The sequence below is a fragment of the Lytechinus variegatus genome, chromosome 10, assembly GCF_018143015.1.
Source record: "Lytechinus variegatus isolate NC3 chromosome 10, Lvar_3.0, whole genome shotgun sequence".
In the NCBI taxonomy this organism is placed as follows: domain Eukaryota; kingdom Metazoa; phylum Echinodermata; class Echinoidea; order Temnopleuroida; family Toxopneustidae; genus Lytechinus; species Lytechinus variegatus.
The window spans coordinates 22,878,076-22,898,643 of NC_054749.1; the positions used below are offsets into that span (position 1 = coordinate 22,878,076).

Below are 20,568 nucleotides of genomic sequence, written 5' to 3' on the forward strand. Positions count from 1 at the left end.
GTTTCAGAAAGAGTTGCAATCAATCGCAACTCTGAAACGCTGAAGCGCAACTTGATTTTCATCCATTCAAAAGCGCGTATTTGGGACTTGCGATTAATTTTTTGGCTTGAGTTTAAACGCAACTCTTTCTGCAATGGGCCCTTGGTCTTATATCAACTTAGGTGTATTGCTATTTTGTTTGATGATCAAACAGCCTGATTGACCCCTTGTTGTATCAGACCATTTTTTTTCTCAGGACTGTATCATCTGGTCATATAGTGTTACACCAATCGCCCAATTAGGCGTCAGACCAATTAAGCATTACTCAACTGAGATTTGAATGAAACTGTAAATGGACTACATGGTAATAGGCCAAATGGTTCCAAGCAAACAGGTTGTAAATTAAATAGGTTTAGATAAGCCCTCAAAGAATACAAATATTGCAAGTATGAGGTTACCTTATAAGCTACATTGTACATCCTATATCCACATTTGATTCATGCAAAAGATAATTTCAACCACCTAAAAACAAAGGCTTAAAAATTAAGAATGAATTTAAAATTCTGAAATTGATAATGCTGTCAATAACGATAAGCAGGAGTGAATTAAGATCTTACCGTGCAGAAGTATCTGATGACATTTGGATGTTCATCCGATTCTCTCAACAAGTCTACCTCTCTATCTGCAAAGCTGAAGCAGTCTGGAAGAATTCGCTTCACTGCAACATCTCTATTATCAAAGCGCCCTCTGCAGAGAACATCGATACACAATAACTTTTTTTTATAAATCATTTTTTGTTTCTATTGCTTTTGCACTGGTAAAGAAACTTGATACACATGACAGAAATTGTTACATATCAGCAACAAAATCCCCTTCCAAAGATATTTTGCCAGTAAGATTTAAATCGATTTGATTTTTTTTTTCAATAAGGATTATTGATGTTATACTGATGTTTCTATTCAGTTTCTTTGGTTGGGATGGACATCATATTCATCAAGGCCATTTTCCACTGTAAATAATGACCTTTTACATTATCTTCCAGGAGAAATCAATATTTTCTGACCAGGATCTACTTTTTTCACTTCTATCAATGCTGAAATAGTGTACAATCAGCATTTGACCAAATTAAAATATTCAGGGGGCAAAGCGAGGGGGACCTCTTTTGCATCTTAGGAGGAGTATTTGGATATTTTGGGGAAACATCAGCCGTTGTCAACTAGAATCATCAAGTGAAGGGCATTCATAAAAGATAAATGGAAACATAGGGGTCAAAGTCAGCAGTTGAGCCAAAGTTTACATGATAGAATGATCACTGTGTAAGGAAGGAAACAAGTTTGCATTGCAAATTTGATCATGGGTATAAGAATAATGCAAAATGCAGACGGCCTTCCTTTACAACTGGGGTCCGTTGCAGAAAGAGTTGCATTTAAACGCAAGTAAAAAAAATCAATTGCAAGTCCAAAATGCGCACTGTTGATTGGTTGAAAATCAAGTTGCGATTGACTGCAACTCTTTCTGCAACGGGCCCCTGCTGGACTCTCAAACGGATATATCTTTTTCATTCAGCATGTACAATAATACTCACTTGAAAACAAAAGTGCCCTCACAGCCCTGCCCTAGAACCTGCTTTGGGTTGAACAAGATCTTCCCGACTTTGACGAAGCCTTCAGGAACATGATCATTACCATGTGGCGTTGAAGAGACGTCCTTCTTACCACCGATGCTCCCTGTACCGCTGTGCTGGCTCGACTGTGATGGGGGTGCCGAGCTGGGGTTTTGTGAAACCACCACCAGGGGCTGGACATAAGCAGATAACAAAGATAAATGAAACCAAACTTGAATAAAATTCAATTGATGATACAGATAAATGGCTAGGTTTCTCTAGAAATGAATAGATAAAACTGTTATGTACCACAATGAAAGTATTCATTACAAATGAAAGCTTTATCATAAATGATACTCCTGTCAAGATATATTAAAAAAAAAACCTTATGATGCAATGACCATATGAATGAAACAAGAAAATTTAATGATATACAAGGAACTCTGCCAAAGTGAAATATTTTTGAACCACAGAAATCTAGTTCAACCTAAGAGAAATCCAACTCAGAAAAGATAGAACACATTAAGAATGACTGGTAAACCTTTCTCACATGCTTAATCACCAATGAACATTTAATGGTGGATATCATTTACCACAAGGAAGGATCACCAGTCGTTCTTAAAGTCACTCTTAACTTACAAATAGCTTTATTAAACAGTCCCCTGGTCTAAAAAAAAAAAAATCGCTTTGCATAGGCCAACATTGAACTTATGGAAGTTCAACTGCAAGCAGAGTTACATGTACCTGTGTATACTTTGAAGCATGTCTGCTCTCAAATGCCAGACCATTTCATACATCAATCTTATTGAAGAACATGTTCTTACGTAACAAGAAAAGAAAAATATCTGATAATACCTCTCAGTCCTTTTATGATATCTTCATCAGAATACATCAACGATTATTTTATCAAATCATCTTTCAACAAAAGGTATTACCTGCTAATTGATGCTTACCTTTGGCAAAAAGTACAAGATAAGAGCCAAGCCAGCAAGAAGGGTAAAGATGCCCCCCATGAAGACCGCCTCACTCCTATGAATCCACCACAAGGTCGACTGTTCAGAGCTAGGTCCAGGACTTGGTTTAGACGGTTCTTTGTCTGGGGAGGGATGTGGTTCGTCGGACCTGTGAGGATGAGGGATTGGCGTGGCCTCGATCATGGAAGAGAGGTCGAGGCTGACAGGGGTGGAAGGGCGTATCATGATAGAGTTGGCAGGCATCTCGTGGTAGCCTGTGAAAGAGTGAGGACCGGTAGGAGAAACATAAGAACAATTTTTGCTTTGCTCATCTTAACTTTGCAAAATGATAGGAGTTGAATATAGTCAGGTACATGTTGAAATTATGTAGCAGCTTTGATTACACTTGTTGATACAAGCAACATTGGTAAACAATGTCATTATCATCTTCATCATTATCTCAATCATTATTGTTATGGAGATCGTTATCATGATCAAATAAATTATACTGATTATCATTATCCCTTTCATCATTATCATCATCATCACAATTGTAACAACAATAATTGAGTTTATTTATTTACCATAGACACACCCCAAAGGGTAGCTCATGGAATGAATCTACCCATAAAGTAAATATTAATTTCAGAGTAAATCAACCACTGTCAGAAAAAAATCAATCATCACAATCATTGACGATTAACTTCAAAATAATTTGTATGAATTAATAATTCAATATCATTCTTAAAGAATTATACCCTTCCCTTTACATCAGATCAAAATCATTACCAAGTAAAATTAGGCCTTGGGGTTTATTGTGGTCAGACAGTGGGTTGATAGGACGGTGATCATCACTCGGGGTTGTACTACCATCGAACCCAGGACCTTCAAGTAGGGGAGGACTCCAACCTCTGGACTACATGACGCAAATATGAAGATAATATACAACTTTAGATTAATATTTAACCCTAAATAGACTGGGCTATTTCGATGCCTAAGAAGACGGGGGGGGGGGGGGCTGATTCAGCCCCCCCCCCCAGTCTTTAATAGACACAGTTCCATCTTCAAGACACAGCTTTCCTTACAAGATTTCACAAGAACCTCAGTGATATAGTTAAAGTTCTTTCACAAAGCATTGTATAAATGGTAACCCTGATGTACACGTACAAGTGAACAAACGAATGAATGAATGAATGAATCAATCAATCAATGAATCAATGAATGAATGAATGAATGAATCAATGAATAAATCAATCAATGAATAAGTGCATGAATAAATGAAATATTAAATGAATGAATTATTTCATTAATCAATGAGGAAATGACTAAATCAATCAATCAATCAATTAATCAATCAGTTAAACTATATATCACATTAGAGTAGAATAATAACATCAATTTTTACTAAAAAGGCAAAATGAAAATAAAAAGAAATAGCATAATCATTCATAAGGTAATTATAACTCCTTCCTATTCATTGAAATCATTCATGATTGTTCCTTATCTTTTTAGAGTTGGATCGACTCAATGAACAATAAATATGAACATTGGTAGGCACTATCGAGAATGCTTGTGTGAACTTTAGACGTAAATTATACAAGCGTTTAAATTTCCGAGATTCAACCAATTATCTGTATGCATAAATTACGAGCCAAATTATTTAGGTAGAATTGCTCACTAATTTCACACAAAAAGAAGATGGAATTGCGCAGGTAGACCGGTCATTTTCAAAGCAATAATAATAATACACTTGACCGAATAGGGTTATCTGTGCTGGTAATCTTCAGGGCTTTTGTTTCCAGTCTATATTTCATTATATTACAGTTAGTTTATATAAATCATTTCAGAACTTTCTAGCTCTAGATCTCTGATGATTTGGCAGCAATTAACCATGATCTAAAAAGACATCTTCTCAAAAATCATTTCTCACTGTAACTAGTAAAGTTAAGCTTTTACACTAGTGCATGAAATATGGATCTGACCAATACTTGTGCATCTTGTTTACAAAGAGATAGTATGTATATATCCTAGATGAACAATAACACTTTGAATCATAACAGTTTGTAACACAGGGTCCAGAACACTGTTGCACAAAGAGTCGTGATCAATTAAAACTTGATTATCGAACAATCATACACATGCATTTTTTATTTGTTTTCTAATGCAAAAACATTTCTCCAACAAGCTCTAGTCCACTGTAGCACAAAATATAAAATCAATTTTACAATTAATCATAACTGCAAGTCTTTGCTAAAGTAAGTACATAAGTTGCAATCGATTGTGATTTATTTCATATCTTCAGTGTAACATAAAAGTTACTATCAATTTTTCACTTAAGTGCAAGTTTCAGCTATTCAACTCACGATGATAGGAACAGTCTCTTCCTCAACAAGCGCTGGTAGAGCTAACAATCCCAAGGGATATTCTCCAATGTACAAAGTAGGCCTAGTAGGTAAAAAGAGAAAAAAATAACAAGGATAAGGATACCTGTTTTTAAATATTACACACTTGTATGATGATCAGTCGAGGGTGGATACAAGATTTTATATAAAATCGGTGACAAATGATCATGGTTATGGTTTAGAGATGGGGCTGATTTATAAAATAACAAGGATCCGCATCAATTTTTGATAAAACAAATAATGCATATCATTTCACTCTTGCATTTTTCATAACTACCCACACTTTGTATGTTTGATTCTTAACACTATATCTGGCTTGCAAGTTAAATGAATGTAAGAAGATCTACGGCTTTGAGTATATCTTTCATGCATGTTATCTAAATTATACACATTGTCAAACCAATGCTAGTTTGAAAATGATGTCTCCCAGAACCACCGAAAATACATGGAGACATAGATTTATGGGATTTGTTTGAATGATTGAAGACAGTATCATACGGAGTTTTTGCCTTGTAATCAAATTTCACAGAAGATTCCCGTACGAAGATGCAGCATAATGTCCATCAGTATTTTGCCGAAAGAAATAAACAATTGTATTAAGGCTGAGATGAAAGAATGGCTGGCTATTACTCACACTAGTTTAGTATGCTTGGTGTAGCCTAGGAGTTGGTTCCTCCACGTAGGGTACTCTCCACCGTCTAGGAGGTGCCCGAGGGTGTTCGGGGACACCGCTGTATGGGCAACCTTGTGTAGCCCTTCCCCCAACAGGCGGTACATGGCTACCACTGGTGAGCTATGGCTGGTGACCCAAAGCATTTCACCGGTCTTCTTGTCCAGGGTGACCATCTGACCGTCAGCGATAGACGAGAAGTGACGCAGATCTGGGAATGTGGAACAAGAACATTGAATGGGGAATTTCCTCTTAGTAGTTGTATAGTGCAGTGGTGTCTTGTGATAGACACATGTGCGAAAGAAAACTTATGACATGTAAAACCAATTGATAATTTCAAAAAAATATACAGCTGAAAATTTGTGTAGATTATGATGGCTATGCTGTTTAACGCAAAATGGAAATGTCAGGGGACCGTTTCATGAAAGTTGTCAGCACTGACAAGTTGTCTTTCTCCGACAGTTACCATAGTTAAAGTCAGAGGCCAGTGCCTTTCAGCCAATCAGAACCAAGGATTTCACTGAAATTGTCAGCACTGACAATTTAGTCAGTGCTGACAACTTACATGAAACACATACCTGGAGACAATCTAGGATCTTCATTATTTTGAAATACATATGAAGTATAAATGTTATAAAGAGTTAAGGGGACTAATTAATTATCCTTTTACTAATTATAGAAAACTATAAGATCAAATATTATGTTCTGAGCACCATTTCATGAACATTATCAGCATCAGTCAAAGACCAACTGCTTCTCAGCCAATTAAATTTGAGATAAAGATGTCAGCTAATGATGTAGTTGTCAATAATTTGAGTTATCGCGTAGATATATATATGTATATATATATACAATATGTGGACCAGTGAAAAAATAGATGGAGATAGGATGAACAGGTACAATGCTTTACACCCCTCCAGACTTGATCTGCAGGGACATAAATTGCAACAAATCAAAAGATGTGCCCATACACAATTCAACATATTCATTATAAGATGTGCCCATACACTTAATTATTAAATTCATTATAAGATGTGTCCATACACATAATTATTAAATTCATTATAAGATGTGTCCATACACATAATTTTAAATTCATTATAAGATGTGTCTATACACATAATTATTAAATTCATTATAACACTTGAATGCCTATTATTCATACATATCTAGTATTGATATATATACTCACCATAATTACTCTGATCAGGGGAGACATGTGAGGAGTAGTCAGCAAACGTCACATTCCAGCTGTGTGTATAAACAAACAAGACATAATCAATAAAATCACACAATCTGCAATATAAATAGAAAAAAATTGACAGGCAGTATGAGTTATATCTAAAGGATGAGGTTTTCTATGCAGTAGCATGCTATTACAGAAGCAAAGGAATAAAGAGGCCTGATTCATCTAAAAAATATAAAAAATGCTTCACTGCTTTTATTAGCAGGTGGTTATGATTAATAGGGGGGGGGGACTTTTCCCCAAATTATCTAAAAAATGTAACTTTTCACATATTATATCCACAAAATCTCCATCTATTGTCTCCATTTCTTTGTGTTCTGAATTACTTAGAGACTACCTGTAAAATGAGGAATATTCCCATATTTCTAGACTCTGAAAGATTGACTTCTGGAAATTTCGGTTGATGTTGTCTGAACTACAAAATAGCAATGCGTACATGAAGGATTTGAAGAAGAAAAAATCAGATATTGGCAAAGAAAAACAATTATCACTCATATAAGATAAGCCAAGAATAAGTTTAAGAATCACTGATGTTGAAGTTATTTTTGCTTTGTGCTCCTTTTCTTGACCTGAATTCCAAACAAAGATAGGAGTCGTAGAAAAAGTCAATGAACTCTTGGATTTACTCATAATACCCTAAAACTGATACAATGTTCTTTTTTTTGCCATACGGTCTCACAAGTACATTTTTCTAGTTCTCCCTTTATCCCTATATTTCCTTAAATATCCTCCTTACATTTTGTTGCTGTTTGTGCTGTCAAACATAGTGACAGTGAATTCTGTACGTCCAAGGAAGAGTGTTGAGCTACTGGTCAGTGGACAGGACGATTGGCTGGATTCAGTGGTCAGTGTCTGTTTTTTCTGACCAGAGTTGACGTCTACGGCTATCCACGTGTCTGCTTTCCTACCTAAAAAATCAGATGTAAAAAATACATTGAATGAAAAACAAACCAGAACAAAATGTGCAGACATTCTTGCTTCAATTACTCTTGTATCACCTTAAAACTTAGTAATATCATCATCTTCGTTGTCACCATCATCACCATCATCTTCCTCATTCCTCACCACCAGAACCACCATCAACCATCATCAACTATCATCATTATCACCACCATCATCATCATCACCATCGCCATCATCACCATCATAATCATAATCATCATCATTATCACTGATCATCATCATTGTTACATATTGATAATGATGTCATACATGATGTCATATCATGACTCACTGTTCTTACTATTGTAGCTGTGCAGGCGCAATGAATGCGGAATAAACTTGCTTTGGAATCATGTACCAAGAGTATCAAATGTGTGCTTTTTTATGTGCCTTAATTACTTAATTACTGAAGATTAATTAGCAGTACATAACAATCATCATCATCATCATCAAATGAATAAATCAATTTTACTATTTTTTGGCAACTCATTTATTAATTGACTTCCATGACCACATTGCTCAGCACCCAATCAAAATCAAGCTTCATCAAATTTCCATGTAACCAGCTATAATTGCAGGTTACATGCAACTTGGGGCCACATCAAATAAAAATCCTTACCTGTATAAAGCATGTTATCTGGACCTCTGAAAGGAGATGATGAGACTATCGATGGGATGGTTAATGGTAGTTTCTAAAAGAAAAACAACAAAAATAATCATTGAGTAACCCTTCATCTTTGTCTGTGAAGATTGACACTATGAATATGAGATATATTCATTTTTTCATGAATAAATTCATGAAGAAAGAATGACGGAAGGTCTTCTTTAATAAGCAATTCATACTGAATAATGATGCATGAAAAGTATGAATATGAAATATTTGGGATAAGTATATGTATTGTCCTTGAACTACCACAGCCTCATACAAAGAACAATAACTCAATATAAGCAAAGAAAGTAGTGGTTGAAAGAGTAGAATTCTACTCTTTCAACCACTCAAGATTTTTTCCTAATAATATGTATATGGAGATTCTACATGTAAAAGGTCATCTGAGCTATATTTTCCATGTATAGTTTCCTTGAACAGTAACAAGAAAATAATAATTATAATGATATTGAAAACAGTAGTTTACACACTTGGATATTTAGACATTGCAACCAGCTGAACATGATTGCAATTCTGTATAATATGCAATTTCCCTGGATAACCAGACATAACTTTATCCTGGGTATTTGGTGCAATGGATCAAACTTTGAAATCAAAATTATCTAAAAACAATTTATCTATCAATATCCTAATATGGAACATTAGAGGTTAAAGGACAAGTCCATCCCAACAAAAAGTTCATTTGAATAAAAAGAGAAAAATAAAACAAGAATAATACTGAAAATTTAATTGAAATCTGATGTAAAATAGGAAAGTTATGACATTTTTAAGTTTCGCTTTATTTCACAAAATAGTTATATGAACATTCCAGGAGGTATGCAAATGAGGGGACTGATGACATCACTCACTCACTATTTTATTTGTATATTATATGAAACATTCTAATTTTCTCCTCATTGTCATGTGAAACAAAGTTTCATTTCTCCCTAAACATGTGGAATTACCATTGTTTAACATTTTATGGTTCAGTCAAGTTGGTCCTTATTGTCAAATCGGTAAAAGATGAAATATTGTATTTTTCAACCAATAAAAAACAAAAGAAATAGTGAGTGAGGGACATCATCGATTCTCTCATTTGCATGTGACTAAATTGTGCATACAACTATTTTGTGAAAAATAAGCAAAACTAAATGTCTTAAATTTCTTATTTTATATCCGAGTTTGATATTTTCAGCATTACGCTTGTCTGATTTTTCTCTATTAAATTTAAAATCAGCACTTTTCTGGGATGGACTTGACCTTTGATAAAGGATCTGAATACTTACTTTCAACCCATCACCACCAGGACCTAACACATAAAGGGTTCCATCCGTTGGATCTGGTAGGAACGTAAATCCCTCTGGATTATCAACTGCCATCTTCACTACTGGGTCTGCAAGCAAAAAAAAAAGATTTTTGTTGTTTGTTTTGTTTTTTACTTTTATTGGCTAACAAGCGCCTGTAGACAAATATGAACACACACAGACTTGTGGAAAAAACACATGGATCAGTGTCAGCAGTGCTTTGTAACTGTATGAAAGAAAAGAAAACTACCGCTATCAAATATCGTCTAGATGTGATTGGATTTAGTTTCAGTTGGCTTTCTTTAATAATCCACCACTGAGTACAGTAATACAATTGAATAAATGCTATCAATACAATAGCCTACTCAATCAATGGAAAAAATACTTGAGGAGATATTAAGTAGATACATGAAGTCTATACATAAACACTGGATGAATGAAAACAGGGTAGACTCAGCAATGCGGCGGAATGACAGGTCTATATTTACAGGTCACGAGCTGGGACGGGGGGGGGGGGGGGGTCTTGAGAGGGAAATTACATCCCTAAAGAGCAGATAGAAAAAATCAAAATAAATCTATTTTGTTGCAAGACACCATCACTTCCTAATTTGATACATGTACATGTAGGCATGTAAATAATCGAAAGAAAACATCTGTGCCTTTTACAAATAAGCAAAATACTGATTAATGCTAGTAATGTGTACTGGTACTCCTCACATGTCATTCAATAAAAAATTCAATGTTGAGTGAAAACTTCACTTGAAAATATACTTCCTAGAATGAATATGAGCATTGAGAATGAATGACAGTTTCAAGTGGACATGGATCACTTTTATTTCTTTAATTATTTCTTGAGCTTTTTAGAGAGTAAATTTTCCAACCATACACTACCCTACAATTTTTCCTACCCTTCTCTTTCCTCAACATTGTCCTTTCTCATATTTGTAGTTTAATAATGTGAACATTACCACATACCCCTCAAAATGGGCAAGAGTAATACTTTTTTTCAAGGACTGAATTACAGAACAGTTCCAATCATTAATGAAATCTGAAGTCCTGTAATTATTTTACTGAATGTCTCTGATTCAGCACTGACCTTATACCCTTCCCTGACGTATACATTTATACATGTATGTGGTGAATTTGAGTAGGCAACCAGAGAAAGGAAATGGGTATTACACTGGATATTTTTGAATATTTAGATTTATAAGATAGTTGTACACACTAAAGAAGGAAGTGTGTAAGCTTACATTACATGTATATAATTACACAACTAATAATGCTTCAAAATTTCTTATTTTTTCCTCCTCCCAATTGGTTATCTATTGCTCGGAGTTGTGTATTTATTCAAGCAGTAGAGCATAAAATACAGTTCATTCGCAGCTGTATAATTGTTTTAAAACATACATGTAGTTTTCAATTCAGTGTCATGTTCTGGTCTGCTATAGCTTTCCAGTTTCATAAGCTATAAAAGAAAATGTCACATCTGCCATTTTACTCAGTGTATGCTGATGAAGGCAAGTGTAGCCAGATATTTTTTATTTAATCCCTTTTCTTCATATCGAGCATTCCTATCCTTGATATCAAGAACTGCATTTCCTTATAAACAACACAAAATATCAAGAATTAAACTTCTTTATGAAGAATCATTTGTGTTGTGAACAAAAGGCAATACTTAATATGGAGAAATTGGATTATCAAAGAAAACAGCTTGCCATAGCCTATACATACGTACATTGAAAAACACTGGAAAAATAGATGAGATGGTAAACTGCCAATAAGTCAAATGCCATTCCGCCCATCAACATTTTGTCTAACAACCATTTGGTCCACTAAACCATTTGGTCAAATCATCACTTTGTCTAATCACCATTTTGTCTATGACCGTTTTGTCTCATAACTAGGTGGTAATATCCATTTAATTTTCATTCATTTTGCACAATTAAACACTTAGTCTTAGTCCAATCACACCAAATGGTATATGAACTAAATGGCTATTGTACCAACCGGTTATTAGACGGAGTGGCATTAGACTAAATGAAAGTTGACCATGTAGTGAGTGGACGAACTGAAGGTAGACCAAATGATAGTAGACGAGATGGCAATTGAATGAATTGGCATGAGAGGAATTGGAAATAAACCGATGAGACAGACCCTTTGTTTGGGGATTCAAGCTGAACATTATGATGATATTTTAAGGAACAAATGGTTCCATTATAAAACCTTTAATTGGCATGCTAATGAATTATTAAAATGTGATGACAGCTAGTAAGCAACATGAGGTGCTTGCTGTCAATTTGATTCAATGCTGAGTGATTGTCTATATACCTGTACAGACTAACAAGTCCACAACGGGGAACATTTTTTTTCTTGTACTTTGTGAATATTTCAATTTGAATTTGACACCATATATTTCTCAATGTAATACATTGCGAAAATATCTGCCAATTGGACATGTACATTGCCAGCTAATACATGCGTTATGTGAACATATGTTGTTTTACATCACTTAACATGGGTAAATGCATGTCATCATAAATAATTATTGATTTATGTTTGAAAAAAGCAATAGAAGAAATTAGATGAATTATATTTATATAGGCACATGGGAATGCAATCAAGGACAAGATACGGCAGCTATTCTTTTACAATCAGTGCTTACAGGACATCTGCTGGTACTCTCATCATTGCTTTTACACACACAATACCCAACTGTCTATCTGCAGAAGTACGGGTCTTTGTTCGGTAGACAGTTTTATGCAAAGCAGTATTAAGGTTCAAAATACAAATACAGAGAGCAAATCATGGAAAAAAGAAAATCAGCTTGTTTCCTTTGAAGTGAATTGAAAAATATTAAGAGAAATTGGAAAGTCATATCGACGTCAGAATTTTCCTTTTTTCAGATCCTTTCTAATAATAATAATATAGGGTATTTATAACGGGCACATATCCACCTTGTTAGGTGCTCAAGGTGCTCCTATATTACCCGGCTAAGCTGGGCGTTCATTGCGCACACAACTTTTTAAGGAATTACTTCCTACTGGTACCCATTTACCTCACCTGGGTTGAGTGCAGCACACTGTGGATCAGTTTCTTGCTGAAGGAAATTACGCCAAGGCTGGGATTTAAACCCACGACCCTCTGTTTCAAAGTCCGAAGACTAATCCACTGGGCCACTGCGCTCCACTTCTACTAAATGAAGAATGGAAGTCTCATAGTTTGGAATGTTAAAGACTTTTTTTCATTCTTGCTAGTCTCTCAATCTCCTGATCCCTTCCTTTTTAACTTTCTAAATTATATATCCAAGCTTTTAAATATATTTAAAACCAACTGAGAAGGTCAATTTGACCTCATTCTCATGCAAGAATATCCACTTTATATCGAAATTTAACGATATGCCATTATTATACAAGTTTATACTGAGTCAGTACAATACTAGTTTGTGGCCATCTGACAAGGGGTCAATGGGTCAAGGTACATTTTGTTAGAAAATGCATGTACCGGTAGGCTCAAAAGGAGATTTTTTAATAAAAATGCAAAATGTGTACTTTGTAGTATAGGCCTACACATATCAATCTATAGCTAAATAACATGTTGAATTGCCTAGCCATTCATTCATATCTTATTTCATTCAATGATTAGGTTGGACACTGTGACATTTTGTTATTGAAAAATAAAATTGGTAGATTTGACTGTCAATTATCTTTTAAAGGAAATTACACAATTTATTTAGAAATTGTGATTTAATTTCAATATTTTTTTTATCCATTTTTTTAAAGGGAAGGAAGCATTCAAAACAGTCTGATATTTCTTCCTTTATCAAACAGTAATGTATAAATGATCAATGACCCAATTAATACATGCGTGACTATGGGTTTATTTTGATCAATTTTAATATTCAATAGGCAAAGCAGTTCATCCATATTTTAAAATAAGCAAATTACTGAGAACGACATATACATATATATATAAATACTTTCTTTATTGCTCTGTATGTAAAGCTGTAATATGAGCCTGCAAGGGGGGGGGGCTACTCGAATTAACAAGATAACTACATGTACATGCCACACCAAAGTTGAAAATTGTGGGCTCTGGAACAAAATGGGGTCTTCGGAAAAGCTGTTGGATCAATGATTGCTAAAAATGCAATGCTCTGGAACTGACCACATAAAAAAGAGGGTTTTTTTTTATTAGATCATAATCGTAGCACAGTAGCGGTAATGTTATGGCTGTGTAAAAACGTGCGCACGCCTTCTAGATTCTTATCGGGCTAGCGCTAGCTTGCTGCGGGCGCAAGGAGCTTTGGCGGCCCGGCATATGGCTTGTGCTGATCGAGCTTGCCACTCTGACTGCTGAGTAGTTTATGATGGGCGCGCGCACTAGAACAAGAAACCACAAATTGGAAAGTCTCAAGAAAAGGGAAAAATGGGAATCTCTATGGCTTTCTAAATTGGTGATGGTCTGGAATGGAAATTACAGCTGAAAATGAGGGTCTCGCCTGTGACTATAATAGGCCTACATTTAAAGTGTCTCCCCAAGCCCCCATGGATATAAGTCTTGCAATAATTAGATAATTTATTTCAATAAGATTCTGACAATTGCATCACAAATATTCCCCTTCCACACTTACCACAAATGTAGGGAACAAATTACATATGGGCTCAGTGTGAATTCACCCCCAAAATGCTAAATAAAGCTAAAGAAAGCTTAATGAATTTTTAGTTTTAGGCATTAGTGTAAAGTACATGTACTTGTAACCACTGAAATTAATAATTATTTTGGGGCCTCTAGACGCCTTTGGGATCACCCAAGTGATCTCTTATATGACCTTATCTCGACTGACGTACAAAATAAGAATTTTACAAATATAATTTTCTGACATTTAAAATTGTAGTTGCCTCTAAAATGCTTCACCTAGAGATAATGCAATTACCATAATATTTACCTACAATATATATAAGGAATTGTAGTTGTATAGCAGAAAAATGCTTAATCTTTGAATGCAGCAGAAGATGACTAGATGCCTTTTAATACAAGAGGGATACAAAAATCAATTATCAAACCTTTTCAGAATGTAATGACAGCATACATGCTACATCTATATAAATTATCCAGTAATAAAAAATAGTTTCAATACACATTCAATGAGGAATCTACATGTAAAGTAATTGTAAAGCAAAAAAAAAATCATCTTTGAAAGCAGCAGATGAGGACTAATGCCTCTAATACAAGAGGGAAATTTGAGTCTGTAACTAACCTTCTTTCAAAGTCCAAATGGTACGACCTGTGCGCTGATTTAAAGCATGCATGCTACCATCTAGTGTTGATACAAGAAGTAAGCCATCGTGACCCGTGTAGGGAATGGTAAGTGGTCCTCCCGTATCCGCCTGAAAAAAAAGTATTATTAATACAACTCCAAACCCTTAAAACAAAAATGTATACACACATGAGCTTGGATGGTGCTCATTTTATTAGAAAAAAGGGAGTTGGTTGTCAGTTGTTATCAATGCCAATGCATTGCAATTTTTCCCTAAAACTATAAGGAAATATACAAATAGGGGTAGAATTTGCTTGAATTCATAAATGCATCTATAAGATAGATGGCATGCAATTGAGAGAACCAATGACTCTGATACGTTAAAATTTGATTTCTGTCATCTGACAACATCAACATATAACAATTTCATATTTGAAGGCACGATGCCAGTGAGAAAAAGGGGCTTAAAACATATTTTTTTAGCTCAGCTATTATATACATCAATTTCACAATGTATTTCATTATCTGTGGAAATAAAATATGAATAAGCACTAGCATCCTTTGGCAAGGCATTTATCTACATTTGCCACTCTCGACCCAGGTGTAGTAGATGGGTACCCGGTAGGAAGAAATTCCTTGAATGCTCGATGCGCCCGATCAGGGTAACTTTGCTAAAGCCGGGGTAATAGTATGCAGCGCTTAGAAACATTTGTATAAAGCGCTATATAAATGTTGCATATTATTATTATTATAATGAGTATCCATTACAAAGGATGCAATGCAGAAAAGAAATAATGAAAAGAGAAACATTACCTTCTTATTTCCATCTTGTTTTGCATCCACCAAACAAAATGACATGTACAAGATTACAAGAAGGATGAAGATGATCATTCCAAACTCATTCATGATGATATCGTGTCTCATATTTCTCGATGGTAGAAGGTCTCATCTATGATCCAAATGTTGTGTAACAATGCCATAAGGCTGTAAAGCACGGTCGTACAGAAACAGTCATCAGCATACCTGAATAAAACAAAAATAAATTTATTGATAATTATTTGAAATGACCCATGCATGGGAGGCCAATGATCGAGTGGTGTTTTATATTAAAATGGAACAAAAGAAACCACCCAGGTATTTGATTTGTATCACAAAATGTATCCAATGAAATCTATTTCACTGTTTTCACATCCTTCACATAATAAAATTCTGTTTTAAACTCTCATGAATTGGAATCAGTGACATTCACTTTGGGGAAAATTTAACAATTAAAACAATAACCTACATGTAAAATAGCTTTACATATTACTATTACAGTGGGAATGACATGCTCCATGCTTTTGCATGTGTAATCCCATACCGGATTATGTTAATACTAATCATCAATAAGGATACCCACTATCATTACCATCACCACCATCACCACCACATCTCCACCATCCATTCCATCAACACCACCAACTTCATCACCCTCATCATTACCACTATTATTATCACTCCCAACACCACCATCACCACATCAATACCACCACCACTGCCTTCATCACGATCATTATCACTATGAATTTTTGTGACGTAAAAGCTGGTATTGTATATTTATGATATTTTTTTATGGACAATAAAGTACCTCAATTAAGGATAAATGGACAAAAAAAAAACATCATCCCTACCTTAATAACCACCATCATCACTAAAAATGACATCAGGTACCACAATTATCACTACCACCATCATCACCATCATTGCTACCACCATCACCATTTGGCATTACCTTCATCACCACCAACATGATCACTAATTATATCACGATCACCTTCATTCATGGTGAATTTAATTTTGCCATAGTATAGTAAGACAGAAATTACTGTCCCTACTTATACGCTTTTCACACTGCACTTTTTCCTTAACAACGGGAAATTGGTGGGGCTTTCGGTTTCACACTACGTTTTAAAAAGTGGGCTAGCAAGGTAAATAGTAGGGTACTATCTGGCCCTGCAAAAAACAGGGTTAGCCGGCTTAATATTGTGGCTCTAGCACCACAATTGCGGTGCTAATAGATGCAGTGTGAAACGAAACTGGGCTAAGCATTAGCCAAGTCAGAAGTTGAAATTGCATATTAATCACGCTCTGTATGGTAAAGTCATCAATATTTATGAGCTGAGATAGTCCATGGTTAAGGCGTTAACCACGGCTAAGCCAATACAGTACTAGCATAAACCCGGGGGGGGGGGGGGGGGCACTCGACCAAAAAAAAAGTGGTAGGGGTGTGCCGCGGGCGAGACAAAAACGGGGGCCCTGGAGCGGGCCTTATTGTAACAAGTGGAATGCCTCTGGCCGTCTCACCTGCATCACGCAGTTCAATATAGCAGCAGTGCTGACTTTGAATACTACTCTAACTCGCACAAGATGTTCAGTGATACATGGTTACTCTTATGTCCACTTTTTATGAACTAGACCAATAAACTTACAGAGATATGATGGTTATTCAACAGATACACCCAATTCGGCCAAAGTTCATTGACCTTTGACCTTGGTCATGTGACCTGAAATGCGCACAGGATGTTCAGTGATACTTGATTACTCTAATGTCCAAGTTTAACGAACTAGACCAATAAACTTTCAAAGTTATGATGGTAATTCAACAGATACCCCCGATTCGGCCAAAGTTCATTGACCCTAAATGACCTTTGACCTTGATCATGTGACCTGAAACTCGAACAGGATGTTCAGTGATACTTGATTACTCTTATTTACAAGTTTCATGAATCAGATCCATAAACTTTCAAAGTTATGATGGTAATTCAACAGATACACCCAATTCGGCCAAAGTTCATTGACCTTGGTCATGTGACCTGAAACGCGCACAGGATGTTCAGTGATACTTGATTACTCTAATGTCCAAGTTTAACGAACTAGACCAATAAACTTTCAAAGTTATGATGGTAATTCAACAGATACCCCCGATTCGGCCAAAGTTCATTGACCCTAAATGACCTTAATCATGAGACCTGAAACTTGCACAAATTTTCAGTGATGCTTGATTACTATTATGTCTAAGTTTCATGAATCAGATCCATAAACTTTCAAAGTTATGATGGGAATTCAACAGATATCCCCAATTCGGCCAAAGTTCATTGACCCTAAATGACCTTTGACCTTGGTCATGTGACGTGAAACTCATGTAGGATGTTCAGTGATACTTGATTAACCTTATGTCCAAGTTTCATGAACTAGGTCCATATATTTTCTAAGTTATGATGACATTTCAAAAACTTAACCTCAGGTTAAGATTTTGATGCTGAATCCTCCAACATGGTCTAAGTTCATTGACCCTAAATGACCTTTGACCTTGGTCATGTGACATGAAACTCTAATAGGATGTTCAGTAATACTTGATTAACCTTATGGCCAAGTTTTATTAACTAGGTCCATATACTTTCTAAGTTATGACGTCATTTCAAAAACTTAACCTCAGGTTAAGATTTGATGTTGACGCCGCCGCCGCCGCCGTTGGAAAAGCGGCGCCTATAGTCTCACTTTGCTTCGCAGGTGAGACAAAAAGGAGGGTCCTCGGAACGGGCTTTGGAACTACAATTTTGTAAAAACGGGGGTCCTTGGAACGGATCGCCAGTGTGTGAGTACGTGCGTATGCACCCCTATGGAACGGGCATGCGTGCATGTTGCGGCCTCCGCCGGGTGCGCTAGTCATAGGCGGCGGAAGCGGGGGGGACGTGTCCCCCCCTAAATTTTAGGTGGGGGGATGGTCCCCCCCTAAATTTTTTTTTGATAACCTTTTTTTGCTTGTCAATTTTTTTTCCTGCGTCCCCCCCTAAATTCACGTGGCCCCCCCTGAAACGTGTGTTGTCCCCCCCTAAAATTTAGGTTGATGACCTTTTTTTTTTTTTTTTGCTTGTCAAAAATTTTTGGGGCGCTTGTCCTATTTTTTACATGTGTCCATCCCAAAATTTCAGGTGGACACCCCTAAATTTATTGGCTTCCGCCGCCAATGGCGCTAGTGCAGAGACGATGGTCGGACAGCGCTCGGCGACAGCTTTTCACCAAAATTGCAGCAGATCAATGCGACCAGAATGGTGTAACGAAAAATTTGCGAAGCTTTGGAGCGGATTTCTTTCTTTTTCTCGATAAGAACAAAATGCTATGCCTTGGAGCGGCTTTCTTTTTTTTTTCTCAATAAGACAAAAATGCTATGCCTTGGAACAGAAATTTGGGTGTAAAAATGGGGGTCCCCTCCACGGCACATACCCACTATGCATTATATACTGAGTGCCCCCCCCCCCCCCCCCCGGGAACATAACTATGGGGTTGTGAAAGACAGTGTGGATCCCCCCAAAAAGATAGTACCAGTATGAAGTTAAGGATAGTCCGGGGTTAAGGACAGTATGGGGTTCAGGAAATGCAGTGTGAAAAGCATATTAGACATCTCAATTAATTGTGGCGACCATCCCTCACTCCTCAGCTAGAGAAAGAAAAGATTCATCACACAATCAATCAAGCAATAATCAGACAATCGTAATCAACGATCACAACTCACAATCAGTCAAGATCACCAATTCACAATTTCCATGATGATGCATGATCATCATGGTCGCCATGACGATCATGATAAAAATCATTATCTCCATCATCAATGCCATCATCGTCTTTTCTTAGAGCACCACAATACTCATTCATTTACCGGTAGTCAATACACATCATCTCAGGCTCAGCTCAGTCGAGTCACAGCTGATCGCTGATCAACAAAGAACAAACCGAGGTCCACTGTCCACATCGAGAATTTGTGCACGCCTCCTCTCGGCTCTAGACTGACACTCAGCACAATCGCATTTCTAAATCTAGATCTACGGATAAATAAAGCCCATAAAACTACGAAAAAAGAACGGAGAGTGTACCAGATATCACATCCTTCAGAATAAAACGACCATACAACACAATGAACTCACAAATTAAGATGAAAATCTTTATTTTAAGGAACCCACTCGGAGCTTCTTTCGCATAGACAGCGCTGCGCCATACTTGACTTGTGTATACCGAAAATTACACGTGTAAGGTGTGTATTGAACGAGCGCTGTGTTTTGATCTTCTAGGGACTTTTTGGATGATGACATCAATACACAGATAGTGTAAGCCTCCACTTGGCAAACTGAGGAAATTATTCACAAAACACAGCTGATTTGGATAGTCTCGGTGGTTCAGACAAACGCACCAATATCAAAGACAAAAAAAGCTCAAAGCCGAACTTATTTCTTTTGTTTTGTTTTGTTTTGATAATTTAGTTCGTTTCGTCATTTCGTTTTTTCATTACGTTACGTTTTGTTTTTTTATTCATTTTATTTTTTTATATTCATTTATTCATTCTATAAGAAAATATGTTTATATCTTTAAAGTAAATCCATTTAAGTTCAAGTCCACCGGCCAAGAAAAATGTTGATTTGAATCTGAATCAATGAAGAAAAACATATAGGGACCACTGAGAGTTTCATCAAAATCGGATGCTAAATAAAAAAGTTATGATATTTCAAAGTTTCACTTATTTGTCACAAAACAG

At 36.0% G+C, this 20,568-nt stretch overlaps 1 protein-coding gene across 1 annotated transcript in view; it reads right to left on the minus strand.

The window, feature by feature from the left end:
• The window catches only part of LOC121422307 (serine/threonine-protein kinase/endoribonuclease IRE1-like), a 28,306-nt gene extending 8,160 nt beyond the window's left edge, over window positions 1-20,146 (minus strand). Inside the window, exons 1-13 of the mRNA XM_041617257.1 lie at window positions 19,964-20,146; window positions 15,816-16,025; window positions 15,003-15,132; window positions 9,728-9,834; window positions 8,415-8,487; window positions 7,590-7,761; window positions 6,800-6,858; window positions 5,572-5,818; window positions 4,899-4,980; window positions 3,325-3,451; window positions 2,536-2,810; window positions 1,565-1,776; window positions 597-726 (exon numbers count right to left, since the gene is read on the minus strand). Of these exons, the coding sequence (XP_041473191.1) occupies window positions 597-726; window positions 1,565-1,776; window positions 2,536-2,810; window positions 3,325-3,451; window positions 4,899-4,980; window positions 5,572-5,818; window positions 6,800-6,858; window positions 7,590-7,761; window positions 8,415-8,487; window positions 9,728-9,834; window positions 15,003-15,132; window positions 15,816-15,926 (1,725 nt within the window). The 5' untranslated portion in view covers window positions 15,927-16,025; window positions 19,964-20,146. The remainder of the gene's footprint in view (window positions 1-596; window positions 727-1,564; window positions 1,777-2,535; window positions 2,811-3,324; window positions 3,452-4,898; window positions 4,981-5,571; window positions 5,819-6,799; window positions 6,859-7,589; window positions 7,762-8,414; window positions 8,488-9,727; window positions 9,835-15,002; window positions 15,133-15,815; window positions 16,026-19,963) is intronic.
• Between the last annotated feature and the right edge of the window lie 422 nt (window positions 20,147-20,568).